The sequence below is a fragment of the Silurus aristotelis genome (assembly GCF_946808225.1).
Source record: "Silurus aristotelis genome assembly, chromosome: 24".
In the NCBI taxonomy this organism is placed as follows: Eukaryota; Metazoa; Chordata; class Actinopteri; order Siluriformes; family Siluridae; genus Silurus; species Silurus aristotelis.
This window is the reverse complement of record NC_139597.1, coordinates 15,757,881-15,777,817: the sequence shown is the minus strand read 5'-3', so window position 1 is coordinate 15,777,817 and position 19,937 is coordinate 15,757,881. Positions and strand designations below refer to the sequence as shown.

At 36.8% G+C, this 19,937-nt stretch overlaps 1 protein-coding gene across 2 annotated transcripts in view; it reads right to left on the bottom strand.

Moving 5' to 3' along the window:
• Positions 1 to 579: 579 nt before the first annotated feature.
• Positions 580 to 19,937, bottom strand: part of pde3a (phosphodiesterase 3A, cGMP-inhibited) — an 82,773-nt gene continuing 63,415 nt past the window's right edge. For both annotated transcript variants that reach the window (XM_083528311.1, XM_083528312.1), the window contains exons 11-15: positions 18,192 to 18,391; positions 14,957 to 15,160; positions 14,532 to 14,693; positions 9,186 to 9,444; positions 580 to 7,761 (exon numbers count right to left, since the gene is read on the bottom strand). In XM_083528311.1, the coding sequence (XP_083384437.1) occupies positions 7,478 to 7,761; positions 9,186 to 9,444; positions 14,532 to 14,693; positions 14,957 to 15,160; positions 18,192 to 18,391 (1,109 nt within the window). In that variant the 3' untranslated portion in view covers positions 580 to 7,477. The remainder of the gene's footprint in view (positions 7,762 to 9,185; positions 9,445 to 14,531; positions 14,694 to 14,956; positions 15,161 to 18,191; positions 18,392 to 19,937) is intronic.

Below are 19,937 nucleotides of genomic sequence, written 5' to 3'. Positions count from 1 at the left end.
ATAGTAAAAGACAAAGCATGAATATAGTGACTATGTAATTCCTTGTTTCAAGAACCTGTAAATTCCTTCGGTTTAAAACTTATTCCTTCGTCTTGACAGCACATTCCTCTCTTTATTTCTTGTCCTCTTACTGATTCTATTGTACTTTGTTATATTTCATATCTGTTAACCTTGGTGGAGAACTCGGTCTTTGTGAGGCTGAGTTCCTTCTTTATTGCCTCCATAAGTGTATTCCGAAGTGAGAAGAGCAAAGTGGCAAAGATGACCAGCAGAAGTTTGCAAGAGCACAGCAGTGGCTAATATACAGCATTACTAACAACACAAAAGTTTTGAAGTAAATTGTAAAACACTTGTAAGCTCTGCAGGGTCACAGGCCTTGTCATAGCTAACAACAAAACAGTAATGAGATAAATATAACCTGATAATGGTGATAATCATGTGAGGGCAATACTGTACCTCTGCTTAGTTTGTGTTGATTCAGGTTTCTAAGATCTATATTCTTTGAAATATTACATGCATTTCCCTACATTATGTAATTTTTACTTGCAAAAAGAATGCAGGATGAAAAGAGACTGACACTGAATATCACAACATTTAATACAGTATTAAACTGTATTCACACAACATAAACAATGTTTAGATTGTGACAAATTTCAATAATGTCAGTATATATTTCATGTATTATACATTTTACCAAGAGGCACTTCCAGCATTTTCTGGCCATAGAGAAGCTACAGGATAGTGAGTAAATTATAAAACATTAAAAATAAATAATGTTTATTCAAAAGACATTTGTTATTTTGTTTTCTCCATGCCCTCCGTTAACAATATTGTGTTTTATACAAAATAGAACAATAGACATCAATATACTGAATATTTTACTTCACAAATACTGGTGTACAGCTCCCTTTTGTATAGGTATTGCTACATGTCTTAAGTGCATCATACTAGTGAGAAGAAAACAGTTGATTTGGCCAGTGAGGAACCCATTACATAAGAAAAAACAAACATGTCTCACTGATCATATACAGAGTGTGAATCTTATGTATCTCTTGGTGAAAGAAGAGTGCACAATAACCACCACCTTCAGATGCATATAGGTTAAGATAACAGGCTGACAACAGTTACAGACAGACAAAAAACAAACATGAAGAATAAACATGACGGTGAAAGAAAATCAGGCATCAGATAAATGCTTTGCATGTCAACATCATATGATTTTATCTGAACACGCCTCCTTACCAAAGCAAGCTGTTGTGACCAGACAAAGCCTTTAAAGGATAAATTCAGCATATCAATGCTTTTTACCCATCCTGATTCACTGTAAGATAAACACAGTGTATATTGTATAATTGACAGGAAACCAAACTTTTCATTCACTTATTAATTCACGCATCTTCAGTAACCACTGGAAATCTAAATTACCAGACAGAAATGAGTAATGAGTTTGTGCAATACAGATCCTACGTAAATAAATCGAAGGACAAGCAAAAGGCTGCAATATTCTGACTGAAATGAACCTTAAACAGTTATCAAAAAAGGCACGTGCAGGACAGTGAAAAACAATATTGCTAACAAACAAGCAACAGAATTCTGTCCATGTCTGCCTACCTTCTCTATCTAATCACATGCATGATCCATGAATTAGAATATGTGGACCTTTACAAATCTTGATCACTTCTGCATTATTTTTAATTGAGCAGATTAACTACACAAAGGACATAAATTGCACCAATGCCATTATTGAATACATGCTCTACTGCGTAAGTATATCGTATGGAAATCGACGGGAATGGTTTAAACATTAGCCGGGACATTGATGAGCATTTGGAGCATATATTGCGCCCTTCATCAATAAATAATCAAACCAAAACACAGAGATGAGACTGAATCAAGCTGGAAATATAGAAACTTTAGTATCTAGTATGCAAATAGTTTTAATAAATTACCTTCTAAGAAAAAAAAAATTCCCATATAAAATAGTGAGAGCTTGATGGCTATTAAAAGTAGGGAACCATATAAAACATTTTTTTTACCCCTCAATGTGTACTGCCAGAATAAAAAAGAATAATAAAGTTGCACAATATTTACAGTGCTGCTATATTCTGACAAGCGGGGCTCTCAAGTCACAAACTAAAGACACAAAACATAATAAAAACTGAACAATAATGCTAATTAACAGTTTTTTTTTTAAGTAAATAAAAGGAATGACCTAGCTGTAAGCAGATTACATTAATGACCTTGATCTCTGTCTGTTGGACCCATAGACACTGCTAGTGGGTAGTTGAGGTCTCAACAGGTTGGAAGTCTCCAAACAAAGTCACATTACTGTGGAGGCCTTACTGTGTGGAAGCTTATGAAATTTTATAGAGGGAATGTTGATAAAAAAATTGCATTATAACAATGTTAAAGGTTAGGTAAAAAGCTCAAACTTTTAAATGTAATAAAGGGACAGCAAAGGCTTTTATATTTAATCTCACCATCTTATTACAAAAATGTTTATTCTTTTTATTTTAACAGGGCAGATGTGTAGGTGAGAGAAATACTACATGTAATGATGTAATGTGAAATGAAAATACATGCCAGATGATAGTTCTTTGTTTACTTGTGACCAGAAAGTCCTTGTAGCATATGTTAAAGTTAGCTTTAAAGAATGAGATGCCGAAACATAAATGAGAAGATGGGTGAAATTTCTGCCCAAATAATGATGTGAAAAGTAGCTTGATTACATCATATAATGGCTGTTTCAGCATATAACTTTACACAATGATTTGGTCTTCATTTGCTGAAAGAAATGTCTTCATATAAGGTCACACTTACAGAGAAATGTTTTATTGAGTCAAACTAAGCTTTTTAATGGTGGCAAAAAAGAACCTACACTATATGGCCAAATGTTTATGGACACCTCATCATCATACTTAAATGTTAAATGTTACCTTCAAGATTTATTCTTTCTTTCATGTTATCATAAGCTCTACTCTATTGGAAATTTTTTCTATTAGATGTTGGGGTGATGCTGTATGGATTAGTGTTACAAGTTTTTGGTTAGGAAGGTCTGGGCTATATGCAGGACTCTCAAGTCCAATCCAATCGTACGATTGTGTGCTTTCAATTTGAAGAAGCTTATCAGATAGGTTTGATGGTCAGGTGTAAACACACATTTGGTCATATTGCATATCAAAAAGAGGAAGCCTCACTGTACTGCAAAAATATTTAGATACTTCAAACTATACTGAGGAATTTAAATATTCTTTCTGCAATGTTTGCAGTGCAACTGTTGTTCATTTTTGTAAAAAAAAAATGTATGATTCATTATTTCACTGTATTACTGTAAGACAAGATATTACTAATTCTGAATTAAAGTAGTAGCATCACTTTGGTAGCATTACAGTTTTGTTCAAGTAACTTTCAAGTAGTTGAACAATTCTGAATGTATTTTGAATTGTTCTGAATCAGTTAGTGTTTTCCTCGATGATCTTAAAGGCTGCTCTTGTCTAGAAGTTGTGAATGGGATGCACACTTTTTATATTTACTCACACAAACTTGTAGCTTAGCAAAAATGCATTTTAAATATTTCAATATGGTCTTTTGTGAAGTCTTTTCAGTAAGTCAGAACCCTTTACTGAAATTTAATTAGCATGGCATAACCTACTGTATTAGTTTAATTTCTAACTAAAGGTAGTACAAGTATATGTTTTTGAATCTACTCTAAAACGTGTTTTGAAAAAATACTATTCAGACACTAGCCATATGATTATTATTGATTGTACCTTATGGGAACATTTCTTGAGAATAAGCTGCATATTGCAAATTTGTGCAGGTTTAGTAAATCTAGTGTTAAAATAGACATTCAGTAAGTTAGTTACTTTAGTTAAAAACAATGACAGAAAACATTTATGTGTGTGTGGGCACTTCCTCTATGATGCATGAAGACCTACTCTTGACTGAAAACATCTTCTTGTGTTACATGTAAAGTAAATTGTTTAATATTTTGTTAATATTGTTCATAAAAGACAAATGTTAACTAAAGTGTTGTCCCAAAGAAAAAAAAAATTGATTTATGAGTATTCTAAGAAACAACTTTTCTCTCATATTGGTGTTCCCCTGCCAGCCTTATCTCTCCTCCTTCTGTTTTCTTGTCTTTTCTCTTCAACTATACTTGGAAATGCCACAGGTTTGTATTATCTAAATGCTTTTTGTAAGTCAGGAAGGCCTCAGATTGTTTTCTTTTTAGGCACTATTAAAAAAAATAATTTGATTCCAAATGAACTCAGCTTGATTCCATACAAACATGTACTCACACAAATAAATAAAAAAACTGACATACACATACCTTATTATCCATAAAAAGCTTCAACGCAGTTGTTTATTAAAGTAATATTTGGCACAAACAGCTGCACTGTGAAAAAATATATATTATGCCCAACTTCATAATAATAGGATGGCAATCATAAAACTACCATCAATCTACAGTATGTGTCAGTATTGCTTAATGTGCTGGCTTTAAAAAAGCATACATTATGCTGCAAATCAAATTGAGGATTTCTAAACTAAACTGAGGTGAAAAGACAAACACCCAATTTCCACTTTGAAATTCTACAAATTTAATTAGCACCCCTTTCAAAATTATGGTACAGTAGCATCAGGCGCAAGCTGATTGCGTATATAAAAAAACATCAGACTGCATTTTTCTGCATTATCCCTGAACTGCAGTCGCAATCAATCTGCTTTTCCTTTTGTCCCTGTGTCTAAGGCAACACAAGCAGCACACACTGTTTGGAGTGAACTGCTCTCTTTCATGTGTCACTACACGATGTCTCATGCCTACGTGGGATTCTCCTCTGAGCTACGGGGGGTAGCTGTTTAGCAGTTCACATGCCTCTGTGCATGACTACAGTGCCTCTAGGACATAGCAGCTACTGGATAGCTGGAGTATGAGTGGCCTTCCTTGTTTAGCAAGAGTGCATGACTTTAAAAAATGCTTACTCTTTAGCCTCCAAGCAGAGCATGCTTATTTGTTTTGGATTTTTGGAACTGGTGAAAAGCTGTTTGCTTTCTATATTAAACATTTAACAGAAAAAGAGTCATACCAGCAAAAGTACAAAAACAATCAGGTTTTTGGGTGCATTTACCCTTGCATGTCTATGCACAGTATATAATCTGTATATGAATATACAGTCATGTGAAATTGAGCCTCTTTAAGTTCTATGGTTTTACATACAGTATCATGACATAATAAAAATGATTTGATACTTAGCAAGTCTTAGAACTAAGTACATACACGCTCAGATGATTTTTTACAAAAATAAACCAAAATGGAGAAACAATACTCCCTATGATTCAATAACTTGTAGAACCACCTTTATTAACCATAAATGTGTCATATTTTGTCTGACTTTATCACCCCCAAATCATAGAGGGTGAATTTTAGTTCATCTTTAGTTACTCTTCTTTACAACTTTGCTTTAGTTTTTAATGTTTGCTGGCATTTATTTATGCATAGCTCTCTCAGGGTCCTGCACCCACCCATCACCTCTCATCACCCAAAGGGCATTGTTCCAGAAATCATGTGGTTTTTTGAGATACAAGTATTGCACGGACTGATCTTGGGGTGAATCTCCTGGGAAGTCGTCAATGTTTTTTATTTGTCAATAAAGTTCCTTACTGTATAATGATGAACTATTAAAAATGGCCTTATAACCCTTCCCACAGTGATAGGCAGCAACAATTGCTTCTCTGAGATCATTGCTGATGTCTTTTTTCTTTAGCACAGAGATAACCAAATGCTCCAGACCAGCAAACTGCTAAAATTTCAGCTTTTGTAGAGGTGGTCACACATGCTAATCATCTGTTAAGCAAGGGCATTTATTTATCAGCACTTTGTTGCTACTTATCCTCTTAATTCCTACAGAAGCATTAAAGGTGAACTTAATTTTTAACACATGGCTTAATCATTTTGGCTTTATATTTGTAAAGTAAATAATGGCACAGTCTAATATATCATGTGTTGTTGTTCATCTGAGGTTGTATTCACCTACTTTTTATACTTGCTAAAGACCAGATGATTTTTTTATGTTCTGGTATGTTAAACCAATAGAATTCAAAGAGGGGGTACTTTTATTTTCACCTAACTACGTATGTACTTGCTACTTAAGATGCATAAAACTACCAATAGATTTAAGATTCAGCAGTTTCAAACTTAAATTTAAAACGCGTGGAAAAGAAATGGCACGAATACCAGATTTGCATACATTAGATGACCAAACTATAGTATGTGGGATTGATTTACTTCGGTTTTAATAAGCAAAATAACTGCATTGCATACTTCATCTTTAAAGAATAATATCATAAAAGCATACAGGTATGAGCTGTATGTAGTGTCTGTGTTATTTCTTTCTAACAAGCCATATAAAAACAGGAGATTCAGATTTTGTTTTTAAATGTGCATTGGCAGAATAAAACTGCAAAAGGAGGAAATGTTAAATAATGGATCAACAGGAATGATCCAATGATAAACAGGAATGTCAGGTCACAAACTAAAACGATTGAAACCAAACCTGTAACCTGAAATTTTTTTTTAAGAAACGTGTCATATTAAAAAGGACAAACACTTGAACATTCACTAGTGCACCTGCAAAGTCAGGGTGCTACTCTACTGGCAGGTGGTGAACCTCTGGAGGCATGAAACCTCCTCAGGAAATCAAGTGGCAAAAATAATTTATAAAAGGAGAGATGCTTTTAGCTTTAAAAAATAAAAAGAGAGAATATAAGTAGTGTTACACATATCTCTTAGATGCATTCTATGAACCTTCTTACTTTCATATGAATTATGGTGTATTTGAGTGTGCTATGAGTGTGCTATGAGCTTGAAAGCACTGGTTGTGTCATGATGGAAATGTTGTACCATGATCATCCTCTATAAAGCTGCTTTGGGACAATGTCCATTGCAAAAGTGCTATACAAATAAAAGTAAATTGAATGACGGATGTGATTCCTGAATCACTTTAATACCAACGCCCTTAAAAATACTTGCTGAAATGAATAGATTAAAAAGTGCAGATCATTGAAAGCCCAGTCATGAAACTTGTTTTGTAACTGAGTTCACCACCAAATTGTGGCGCTTTCAAAAATCCTGTTCATGTTCATTTTAGAAATCCCATTTTATTGGACTAGTAAATACCCCCTTATCCAAAGACAGAATACATCCCTGTTTCATAGAGAAACCTCTTCACCTAAAGAATCTACAGTGTTTTGTGTGTCTTTGTGATGTGCTGGCAACCATTAATCAGGAGTCTTGTTTCGAAATAAAGGCTTTGTGAAAATATTCTAGACTAGAAAAATCTCTAATTTGCTCCTTGTCTCGGGATTCTCCAAGGTCTCATACCATTTCTGTCTCCCCAATTTTTCTACAGCTTGTGTCTCGATTTTCAGTTTCCTGATATATCTTAACTGTTTAATCTGGTTTTGTGTCCTCACTTTATTCAGTCTGTTCATCTTCTATTGGTGCCTCATATTGCTGCTCTTCTGTTGAACATATCTCCCCTCCTTCTGTGTTTTGCTCCTTATCCTCTGTTGGCTTGTCCTTGCTTATTGTCTCCTCCTCCTCTTCATGAATGGCCAGGATTGGGTCAGAGGCTTTGTTTGTCTTTGTTTGGTGTTGGATCTCCTCAGCTATGACCTTCTTCCACATTTCATGATTTTCCAATAGGAACTGGGTGATCTGACAGAAGACCTTTTGTCGCATTTTAGGCATCAGTTTCTCTACAACAAATAATAAAAGCATTAACCTTAAACTTAATTCAGGATATAATATTGGTATTTTCCGATTTCAACCTCCTTTGATACATTATGATAGCACACTTCATTTGCACATTAGAATCATTTCAAAAGTTTATGAAAGGCATGCCAATTCACTTTTAAAGAATATTTCTAAGTAGTACTGTATGTCATGTAGTAAAAAAACTAAAAGGCAAAAAATTAAAAAGTAGTGCTTTCACTTTAAATCATTGTAATTGTTAAAAGTGATCTATAACAAAATTAGAAATAAAAAACATGCAGGTAAAGTAAATAACATTGATTATCTTGTTCTCAAAGTTAATGTGTTGAAAGCAGGAAAAAAGGAAAAGGCATAAGGATCTGAGTGACTGTGACAAGAGCCAAATTGTGAAGCGTAGATAACTGGGCCAGAGCATCTCCAAAACAGCAGGTCTTCTGGGGTTTATCTGAGAATGCAGGGGATAAAACCTACCAAAATTTATCCAAGTCAAAACAACCACTGAACTAGTGACAGGGTCAAGGGCTCCTGAAGCTCACTGGATACATGGCTCCTGAAGCATACACTGGATGGGAGTGAAGGCTAGCCCATCTGATCTGATACAATAAAAAAAAGCTCCTAGAGCACAAACTGCTGAAAAAGATAAACCTGGCCCTGATAGATGGAGTGAGAAAATAGAATGCAATACAGCATGCTATGTATCGTGCTGCGTAGCAGCAAAATGCTCAGAGAGCCCAAACCTAGGCCTGTTCACCACCCAAAGCTCAGAACGTAAGAATCAGAACTGGACAGTAGAGCAACGATGAAGGGGGCCTGGTCATATCAATCATGTTTTGGCTAGGTAAGTCTCTTACATGTGGATAAGATGGCACTAGGATGCACTAGGAAGAAGTTTTCCCACTACTGGTGGGAAAACCTGTGTCCTAGTATTTATGTGGATGTTATTTTGATACGTACAACCTACCAAACTGTTGTTGCAGACTAAGTTACTATCCTTCATGGTAACGGTGCTCTGTAATGGCAGTGGTTACATTCAGGAATGGTTTGAGAAACATAACTGAGCTGACTTGGGCTTCAAATTCCCAATAACTCAATTTCAATGCCAGATACCACAGCTTGCCCTCTGAAGGCTTGTGGATTTGACAGCTCTAGGAGGAGCTGAAACATACATATAACTGACCCATATATAATGTGAAATATGATTTTAACATTACTGTGATAACAAATGAGTGTTACTCACTAAACAGGTTGTGTATGTAAGTCTCTACAGTAACACCAACTCTTCCATCTCAGCAATTTCAAATAAACACTTTTTAACTCTTGTCTATACCATCAGAATGGACAAAAAGGTTGCATACTTGTGTTTTGATAAGAAAAAAAAAAAACTTGTACAAAATGGATATGAACATACGAGACTGATCCGAGTTGGTGGAGGCATCTTCCTCAGTTATGTCTTCTTCTTCGTCAGTCTCCTCCACACCAGATCCTTCTTCAGCCTCACTAGGCTGAGGCTCCACCCACCGTCCAGGCATGAGGGCAGCTGTGTCATAGGAGCGGCAGAGCGGCCCAACGATGTGTGTGATAAAAGACTCCTGCAACTTGGCTAGCTGCGGGGCTGAGCGGTCCATGAATGGGCTGATGGGTAATTCCAGACTGGCCTCCTCATCACCCTGATGAACAGGGAAAGAGAGAAAAATTAAGCAAACTATATTAAACCTGAAATACACAACATTAACAGGTCAGATCTAAAATGTACTTACTACATTTACTTTTTACTTAGAAAGTTACTTTTAATTATTAGATGGATATTATTTATTACACATTACATGAAAATACGCAAAAATAAGCTGACACCTGACTACCACACCCATGTGTGATTCTTCCCCAAACAGCTAGAATGTGACTGTGATCTCAATAAAAATTTGGTCTGTCAGGGTTGCAGTCAAAAAAACCTGGGTGTCCTCCATATGTAATATTATAAAATGCTGACAATAAGCTCACACTAGACTGATTCACTGTACCTTAACCAAATGCTGCACAGTGGATAAGATATACACTGCTTTTGACAATTTTCTGTTATTAAACAACTGATTAATCATTATGCAAGAGTCTAATGCTAATCACATTCTACCCATAGAATTTAGCCAGGAGATGTGTGGTGAATTTGTATTTATGAATACTGTTGCATAAACAAGTGTTTATCTCTTTAATCACATTTGCTGTTTTGGTCTCTGGTTACAACCTATTATCTTAATTACATTAAGCTTGAGAAGCCTATGCTTTTTGTTCTTTCTGTCAAAAATGGCCATAGATATCCAGGTGAACCAACAGACTCTATAAATTATTTAATTCAGCTTTCTAACTACAGTAAATACACTATAACACACTTATATTCATTTTGATTGTCTGCATTGCTATTTGGCAATCTGACCTGAACTGTACTGTTTGTAGTGTAGCTTTATTTTGTGTATACTGTTTGTTTGTCAAATTATACTTTTAACATAGTTTTCAGATGACCCACTTCTTTAAAATATATATCTGCACTAACAAATTTGATCTATTTTATTCCCCATAAAAATAAATTTGTTTAACTTTTTTTTTTTGCTAGAATTATAAAATATATCATTTGAAATGCTTTGGTATTACCTCAATATGCAGAAGTCATAAATATGTATAACATTTTTAATTAAAAAAAAGGTGTCTAACACGTAGACACTGAAAATACTGTACTGTAAATACAATATATAAAGAAACCTGCAATGATAATAGTCCTATCATTATCATTATCAATGCAGATGCATACAAACTGCTCAACACAAAATAAAAGCAATCAGTGAGCTTAAAAATACAGCTGATGTCAAGCGAATTGTTGGCCTGGGAGCACCTGTGCTGAGTGTGCAAGTGCTGGATATCTTCAGCTTTACCTGCTGCTCTTGATCCAGTTGCAGATGGATTTTAGCACAAAGAGTTGAAGTATGTAGTGAAAGATATTTGGAATGATTATATTAAAGGCTGAGCTAAAGTCCACAAAAAGGATACATGCACATGTCCTAGGTGAAATGAAGTGCTCCAGGATGGAGTACAGTCCCATGTTCACAACATATTCCACAGACCTATTTGATCTGTAGGCAAACTGAAAGGGAACCAGCAGTGAGCCTGTGATGACCTTCAGGTTTGATAGCACGAATGCACTAACACAGAAGTAGTTTCATTCATTTATTCATTCAATCATTGTAAAGATAGTGCTAGCTGGCCTGAGCAGCCTTTCAGCAAAAGGAAGACACCTGGTCATTATCTTTTCTTATTCGAACAGTCCTTACATCTTCACATGGGGGAGGGAGGAGGATGGCTGGTAATTGGGCTTCTCAAACCTGCATTAGTAAGTGTTCAGATCTTCAGCCAATTGTTGGGTGTTGTCTGAGAGAATTGATGGTGCCTTGAAAATGGTGTAGGAGGCACCTGGTCATTGCTGGGGGCCTTCCTTATCTTTTGTCTTTTGAACAGTTACCTTTACAATTCAGAGCTGGAAGGGGGAAGGGTGGAGGAGGGTGTAGAGGCATTGATGGCTGGTTAATAGGCTCCTCAAACCTATGTTAGATTGTGTTTAGGGCTTCAATTGTTGGATGTAATCCAAGTGAGGGGGGAGGTGCAATGAAATTCATGTAGCTCCACACTGATTCTGGGTCGTTGGCTGTTACTATGTTCCTGGCTTTGTTATATAGTGTTCTGGCGCCACTCCTATAAGCTGCTCTTTATCCTTCCATGGTTGTCTTAGTAAACCATTGATCATAGTTGTAAAATTTTTTGAGTCAGGATGTATATGTCTTCACAGAAACTTATGATAAACGCAACAGAGTCAGATGAACCATGTTGTCAGCTGCTCCTTCAAATACATTCCAAACTGTTCAAATAAAGCAGTCCTGCACTTCCAACTTGGCTTTATCTGTCCATTTCCTCACTATAGTAAATGTGGGTTTGGCAGTTTTTAATGTGTGTATGTATATATGTATGTATGTTTATCAAACTTGGATAAGATGAAAGTACTTTACTAAGACCACATGCGGCTAGAAGTAAACGTTCCGATTATGTAGCATCTCTGGATGGTCTTTCTGTCTCAGTGTGTACAGCAGTCAAAGACCATGGTGTGATTATTGACCCTAGTCTTTTCTTTGAGGCTTATGTAAATAACATTACCAGAATCGCCTTCTTTCACGTTAGAAATATTGCTAAAATTAAAAAAATTTCATTACAGGATGCAGAAAAACTAGTTCATGTTAAACCATTATGATCCCCCTAACCTACTTAGATTAAAAATTGCAGGCTACTTGTTGGTAGCTTAAATAATAAAGACTACAGCAGGGGGCAGAGCTTTCTCTTATAACAGCCTTCCAATTAGGGTGAAATACAAGATTAGCGGAAGGTGCACACAGGTGGACTAAATATTATATTTAGGAGATGCAACCTGAAGTAGTTTGTAGACTTTAAGGTGTTGGCAGGGGACAGTGTAGTTAGACAGCATCGGATGGTGATCTGTAGGATGGCTTTGGAGGTGAAGAAGAAGAGGAGGAGAGTGAGGACTGAAAGAAGAATAAGATGTTGGAAGCTAAAGGAGGAAGACTGTAGTGTAAGGTTAAGGGAAGAGGCCAGACAGGGGCTTGGTGGTGGTGAAGAGGTGCTGGATGATTGGGGATCTACTGCAGAAGTGATAAGGGAGACAGCTAGGAAGGTACTTGGTGTGACATCCGGAAATAGAAAGGATTATATATAGAGGTAATGGAATGAGGAAGTACAGAAAAGCGGTTGGCGAAACAGGATTTTGGCAGCCTCAGCAGATGAAGAGGGATGTAGCAAAATCCAGGAAAAAGATATATGAGGAGCTGTATGTGAAGTTGGACACTAAGGGAGGAGAAATGGATTTGTACCGATTGGCCAGGCAGAGGGACCGAGCTGGGAAGGATGTGCTACAAGTTAGAGCAATATAGGATGGAGATGGAAATGTGTTGACTAGTGAGGAGAGTGTGTTGAGAAGGTGGAGGGAGAATTTTGATCATTTGATTAACAAGGAAAATAAGAGAGAGAGGGTTGGATGATGTGGAGATGGTGAAGCAGGAAGTGGATATGATTAGTAAGAAGGAAGTGAGAGCAGCGTTTAAGAGGATGAAGAGTGGAAAGTCAGTAGGACCAGATGACATACCAGTAGAAGCATAAAGCTGTTTAGGAGAGATGGCAGTGGAGTTTTAAACTAAATTGTTTAACAAGATCGTTGAAGGTGAGAGGATGCCTGAAGAATGGAGAAAAAGTGTGCTGGTACCATTTTTTAAGAATAAGAGAGATTTGCAGACCTGCAGTAAACTACAGGGAATAAAGTTGTTCAGTCACACCATGAAGTTATGGGAAAGAGTAGCGGAAGCCAGGCTGAGAGAAGAGTTGACTTCTGTGAGCAACAGTATAATTTTATGCCGAGGAAGAGCACAACAGATGCCTTATTTGCTTTGAGAATGTTGATGGAAAAGTATCGAGAGGGCAGAAGTTGAATTGTGTGTTTGTGGATTTAGAGAAAGCTCACGACAGGGTGCGGAGAGAGGAGTTGTATTGTTTAAGGAAGTCGGGTGTGTTAGAGAAAAATGTGAGGGTGGTGCAGGACATGTATGGGGACAGTGTGACAGCAGTGAAGTGTAGGAATGACAGACTGGTTCAAGGTAGAAGTTGGATTGCATCAAGGATTGGCTCTGACAGGTCAGACAGGAGTCTCCATGGACCATGATGTTTGCGGATGATATTGTTATTTGTGGTGAGAGTAGGGAGCAGGTTGAGAAGAGCCTGGAGAGGTGGAGGTACATGCTGGAGAGAAGGGGAATGAAAGTCAGTAGGAGTAAGACAGAGTACATTTGTGTGAATTAGAGGGAGGGCAGTGGAGTGGTGCGGGTGCACGGAGAAGAGGTGGTGAAGGTGGATGAGTTTAAGTACCTGGGGTCAACAGTGTAAAGTAATGGGGAGTGTTTCAGAAAAGAGAAGAAAAGAGTGCAGGCAGGGTGGAGTGGGTGAAGAAGAATGGCAGGAGTGATTTGTAATAGAAGGGTTTTGTGCAAGGGATTTGTGCAAAAGTGAAATGGAAAGTTTATAGGACTGTGATGAGACCTGAGATGTTGTATGGTTTAGAGAAAGTGGCAATGACTAAAAGACAGGAGGTGGAGCCGGAGGTACATGGGGTATATCGGTAGAAGAATGCGGGAGAATGAGGATGGAGCCGCCAGGAAGAAGAAGAGGAAGCCACTGAGGAGGTTTATGGATGAGGTGAGGGAAGACATGCAGGTAGTTGGTTTGAAAGAGGCAGATGTAGAGGACATGGGTGTATGGAAACGGATGATCCGCTGTGGCGACCCCTAATGGGAGCAGCCGAAAGAAGAAGAAGAAGACTGCTGTCAGCACTGCAGTTTTAAAGCTATCATCTTTAACACTGCTGAAAAAGGAAGAGGCTGGTTGCCAGGAAACAACATGTCCCTGTTTTTCTCGAGTGACTCTGGGTCAGGATTATTGATGCACCAACTGGTGGCTAAGACATTTGTATATTGTTCCATTTTCACATGGTGTCACTGACAACGTAAGCTTTCACTCACCACCGAAGCTTCTTGACAGTTGTAGTTATTATTACTAAATAGCTCACAAAAAAAATCTATAAACAGTATATATATATATATATATATATATATATATATAAATACATATATATATATGTATAAATAAATGCATTCCATACTTGTTCATAAAACTCATTGACAATGCCCTCTGTCCACTGTAGATGAAGATCTTTGTGCTTCAGTGGTCCGTTAACATCAGCTAGCTTGATGCACATCTGGCAGACCAAAAGCCGGTCATTCTCGTTGGACCAGTCAATACCTGAGCAACCTTCATGCCCCACCTGTATGCAAAGGACAAAATTAAGTAAAAAAAAAATCTATCTATCTATCTATCTATCTATCTATCTATCTATCTATCTATCTATCTATCTATCTATCTATCTATCTATCTATCTATCTATCTATCTATCTATCTATCTATCTATCCATCCATCCATCCATCCATCCATCCATCCATCCATCCATCCATCCATCCATCCATCCATCCATCCATCCATCCAATATCCATTTATGATTAAATTGCATTCTAGAAGTAAGACATCACCTTAGCATTGAATTCAGCCAAGAAGTCAAAGTGCTTTTTCAGATCAGTGGCTAGAATGGCCTCAATAACCAGAAATCGAAATCGCTTGAAATCCACATTATCTAAGCTTTCCAGAAAGTTGTACTCAGGATGGGCCATGAATAGATTCCAGGCAGAGGCAGCATGGTGATTCTCCAGAACTGAACGGTCATTGTACAATACCGCCTGCACAAACAAACAAAAGTACAAATAAGCAGTTATCTGTATTTTTACATATGGGAGAAATAAATGTTCTCTTAAGTTGTTACAAGTAGGGAAGTATTGTGACAATAGGATCCAATTAACATATCATTGTGTTATAGGTATTTATGATGAGGTATAAAGAAGACCTAAAAAACATATTTGAGTAGAAGTATAGATACCTTACTTCAATTTACTCCATTACAAGTTAAATGTCACCAATTCCAATACGTCTTGAGTAAAAGTCTTAGAGTATCTGATTTGAACAGTGCTTGAGTATTTGACTCATTTTGAACGTAGTCTCAAATATACACTGGTCCTCAACATCAAGACACATCTTAGTGAAAGCCAAAAACAGTTGATTTGTGAGGTTTTATTTCCTAAAATATAAATCAAATTGTACACCTGAACACTGCATTAACCAACATCAACACAACAGCCTCTTCAACATGCCAGAATGAGTCAGTCGAAAAAAACGACTATTTGTACTCTGGGCATTTGCTAGGAATAAGACTAATAATAAATGAAAGCAAATAAAACGTTTTTGGAAAACACAATAATCATTGATGAATTTAATATTCACTTAGACATGAGCCTCTGAGAACAGTGTTTCAACCACAATGGTTACCATCACCCACCCACCCCATTAACCCACCCATGCTTCTTTAGCAGTGCAGGGGCTCAATGTTAGCAGGATTCTTTATTCCCCTTATTATTTTCAGGCTTTCACCCATAGTTCCACTGGAGTCCCTGCTTGCACTCACAATGTACACTTTTTCAATACCTATTAGACCTGTTGAGACATATATCATCTCCGGTTTCCTCAAATGATTCTACTGCCTGATGCTGACACACTTCTACTACTGTGAAACCTTGTCCTGCTTTTCAGTGATGGCTCTGGCTGGTCTTGGTGTTTGGTGAAAGGGCTAAAATGCAACATTAGTCAACAGCCTGACAACAAATCCATTAAAGATTAGCAATATTTGTTTAATAGTAAATAAAATATTAAGTAAAAGATGTCAGTAATGTTTTACCTTTAATAGTCCTAAATAAGAAACTGCTTACAAAATAACTCAATTTTTTGTATTGTTTTATGCATATAATGGTTTTGGATCGTATTAAGAGACTATTTATGAGAATCGCTGTGCATGATCCACTCAGCAATTTCTATAACCAAACAACAGTTAAAAGACTGCACATTTCATTCTGCTGCTACACTCTTTCCATCCACACTCTCTGCACCCAACCCCTCCACCTCAAATCAGCACAGGAGCATATATCTTTTTTAGTCAGCAATACATTTAAGTACTCATCATATTAGGGTTTCCTTGGATGCACCCACTTGACATACAAAGTTCCTGGACGGATAAGACAATCTCTCACTGGTGTTCTTGCTGCCGCAAACACCGTCTCCAAGCACCTAGGGCTTTGTAAGCACAGTAGGGAGTCCACATTGTTGCTGAACATCTTTATAGAATAACTTTGCAAAACAATGCAATTGGGGTTCATTCTCCCATCCACACCAACAGGATTCATTATTGCAGAGAAAAGAAGAGGTGACTTTTGCCATTTATTGATAAAGAACCAAATTATATTAAAGTAATAAGACCTGCTTCTGTCTCCTCAGCACTGTAGCAGCTGTTTCTGTCAAGAATCATCACTAAGCCTGACCTCCACAGTGTAATAAATCTGGTCTACATCTGGAAAGATGATGTTGGAAGACAGATTTGGCAACATCTCTAGCTAATTTGATTCCAGTTGAATGTCATATATGCTCCCTCAATATATCAACGTCTTATCAATAATGCTCTGAGGGACATGCTCTTGATGATATTGTGATTTACTCCTCTTTCCTAAAAAACTATGCACTTCATAAAGAAACAAGTCTTAAAAAGGCTTTTAAAGAAACAGATGTATGTTAAAGCGAAGAATCCTAATGTCCATATGTGCAATATTTCCTTCCTGGTATATATCATCAGCCTAGAAAGGGTAACTATGGATCAGACCAGGCTTCTGCTGTGAGTGGCACACACCAAAACACCTCAGGATCTGCAGAGATTTCTTGGTTTTGCAAATTTCTGTCTGTAATTCATGTGAGGATTAATGATCCTGTAACAAATCAACAAAGTCACAAATAAGCTTTAATTACCACAACACTGCCAAATGGCACCTTCATTTCAATGAATCACACCTCCAAAATCACTTGCTGCAGTCTTCAGATGTGACCGCCATCAGCACTGCTCGACACCGAAAGTCATCCGGTTCAAACAACCAGTGCCAGAAATACCCAAAAGTCCAAATACCGAACACGTGTTAAATGATAAATAAATCAACACCACATTCAAAAAAGAAACTCAAATTGCAAAACAAACAGCAGTCTACAAATATGTAGGAGGGGAGTGGTAGCTAAGTGAATAAGGCATTTGGACACTTTGGATTTAAAGGTCATGAGTTCAAGTCCCAGCCACACCAAGCTGCCACTTCTGGACACCTAAACTCTCCTCAGCTGCATGAATGAGATAAATGTAAGTTGCTCTGGATAATGGCTTCTGGCAAATGCCATAAATGTAAACTACACTTTCCAAAACCAACTAACTTTTTCTACATTCGCTTGATTTATAATCACACACACTGAGCCTTAATCTTTGAGTATTGTTATTCTGGTTTTGACTTTTGTTGTGCATTTGATTTGTGATTTTGGTTTTTCGCAGGTATTGATGTACTATCACCTGAGCCGTGCCTGTCTATGAACAGTGTTTTAGATTTGTTTGCCTGTTTAATGAAACCCCAATCTTCATTTGTATCCAGCTTCCATTTCATGACAGTTAAATAGTTTTGCAATTTAAATACACAAAAAAAATTCACACATAGATAGATAGATAGATAGATAGATAGATAGATAGATAGATAGATAGATAGATAGATAGATAGATAGATAGATAGATAGATAGATAGATAGATAGATAGATAGATAGATAGATAGATGTATCTAATAACATTCAATAAGGAGTTCTACCTGTGGAGCACTGGTGGCCACCAGGAAGGCATTGGTTCTGCCAGGATGGTCATAATCATGCATGGCAGCTGCTACATACAATGCCATTAACTCTAAGCCAGGAATAAGCCCTGAAAGACAGCCATAGCCATCCTCCATTTGTGGGTAGGTCTTAGAGAACAAATAATCCATATTACCATGACTGATCCCACTGACAGCATCTACACAAATAAGGAGAAAGAAAATGCTGTTAAAAGGTAAGGCTAGGAATAAGCCACTCATACACACAATGGGCCTCAGTTATCCAACTGGATACAAGTGGATTTACTCCTAAATCCCTTTTATAAGTGCTACAACACTCTTTCTTTGGTACAGGGCAACAAGATGCTGGAAAAATAAGTGTTACCAAAGTAAAACAGCTAAAGGAACATTTTTCAAATAATTAGAGCAACTGACAAGTAAGTAACCGATATGCCAAAAATAATTATCTACAAATTTGGTAAACAATTTCAGAACAATGTTTTTCAATTAAATTGAAAAGACTTAATCGTCATTAAAAGATTCCGAGAATCTGGAGAAATCTCTGTGCATAAGGGGCAAAGGCAAAAATCTATATTAAATACCAGTGATAATCTGGTCTTCAGGTGGCCGGCATTAAAACCAGTCATGATTCTCTTATAGAAATCAATGCATGGGCCCAGAAACACCTCCAGAAACACTCTCTGTGCACACAGTTCACTGTGTCATCCACAAATGCAGGTTAAAGCTAAATCATGCAAGGAAATAGCCACATGTGAACATCCAGAAACACCACCATCTTCTCTGGGTCAAAGCTCCTTTAAAATGAATTGAGGCAAAGTGAAAAATTATTCTGTGGTCAGACAAAGTGATGGATTCTGTGTTCTCCAAAATAAAGCAGAAAGGTACTATCAGGCTTGTTATCAGTTCTCAGTTCAGCAAACTAGCATCTCTAATGGTATAGGGAGCATTATTGCCAATAGAATGGGTAGCAATGAAAAGTATATACAGGATTTAGAGCAACACATGCTTAAATCTATACAACATCTTTTTTCAGGAAGGCCTTGTATATTTCAGCAAGACAATGCTGAACTGGATACTATATCTATTACAACAGCATGTCTTTGTAGCAGAATATTCTCAGTGCTGAACTGTCCTGCCTGCAGTCCTAACCTTTTACTAGTTAAAAACATTTGGTGCATCATGAAACAAAAAATATGCCACACAGTGGTATGCATGGCTCTGTTCCAACTTTTTCTTTTTTTTTTCTTTTTTTTTTTACATTTTGTGGCCATAAATTCACAATTACCCAATTTATTCTTTAAAAATATATAAATTTCCTCTGAATAAACATATGATATGATTTCTATGTTCTACTGTGAATAAAATCATTGCATTCTATTTTTATTTACATCTTGTACAGCATTGTGTAAACCTTTTCAAATTACGATTGTATAAGACCTTTTATACAAAAAAAGTTGTATAAGACAAATTAGGTAAGATTTGATAAGATTTGAATGTTGCTGCAGTCACACTGAAAGAGGTGTAACTATCAGTTAAGCTGTCAATCCGTCATAACATAGCTAAGTCTGATTATGTAGTTCTGACAGTTGTTGCATTGTTTTAATGTGTAATGTAAATGTTTCATATTTTCTTTTTTTATAACAATGCCAGGAAACTGTTTGGAAAATGGTTTTCAGGAAAGGCAATGGGAGATGTCTGTTTGCACAAACGGCTGTTTGCACAGTT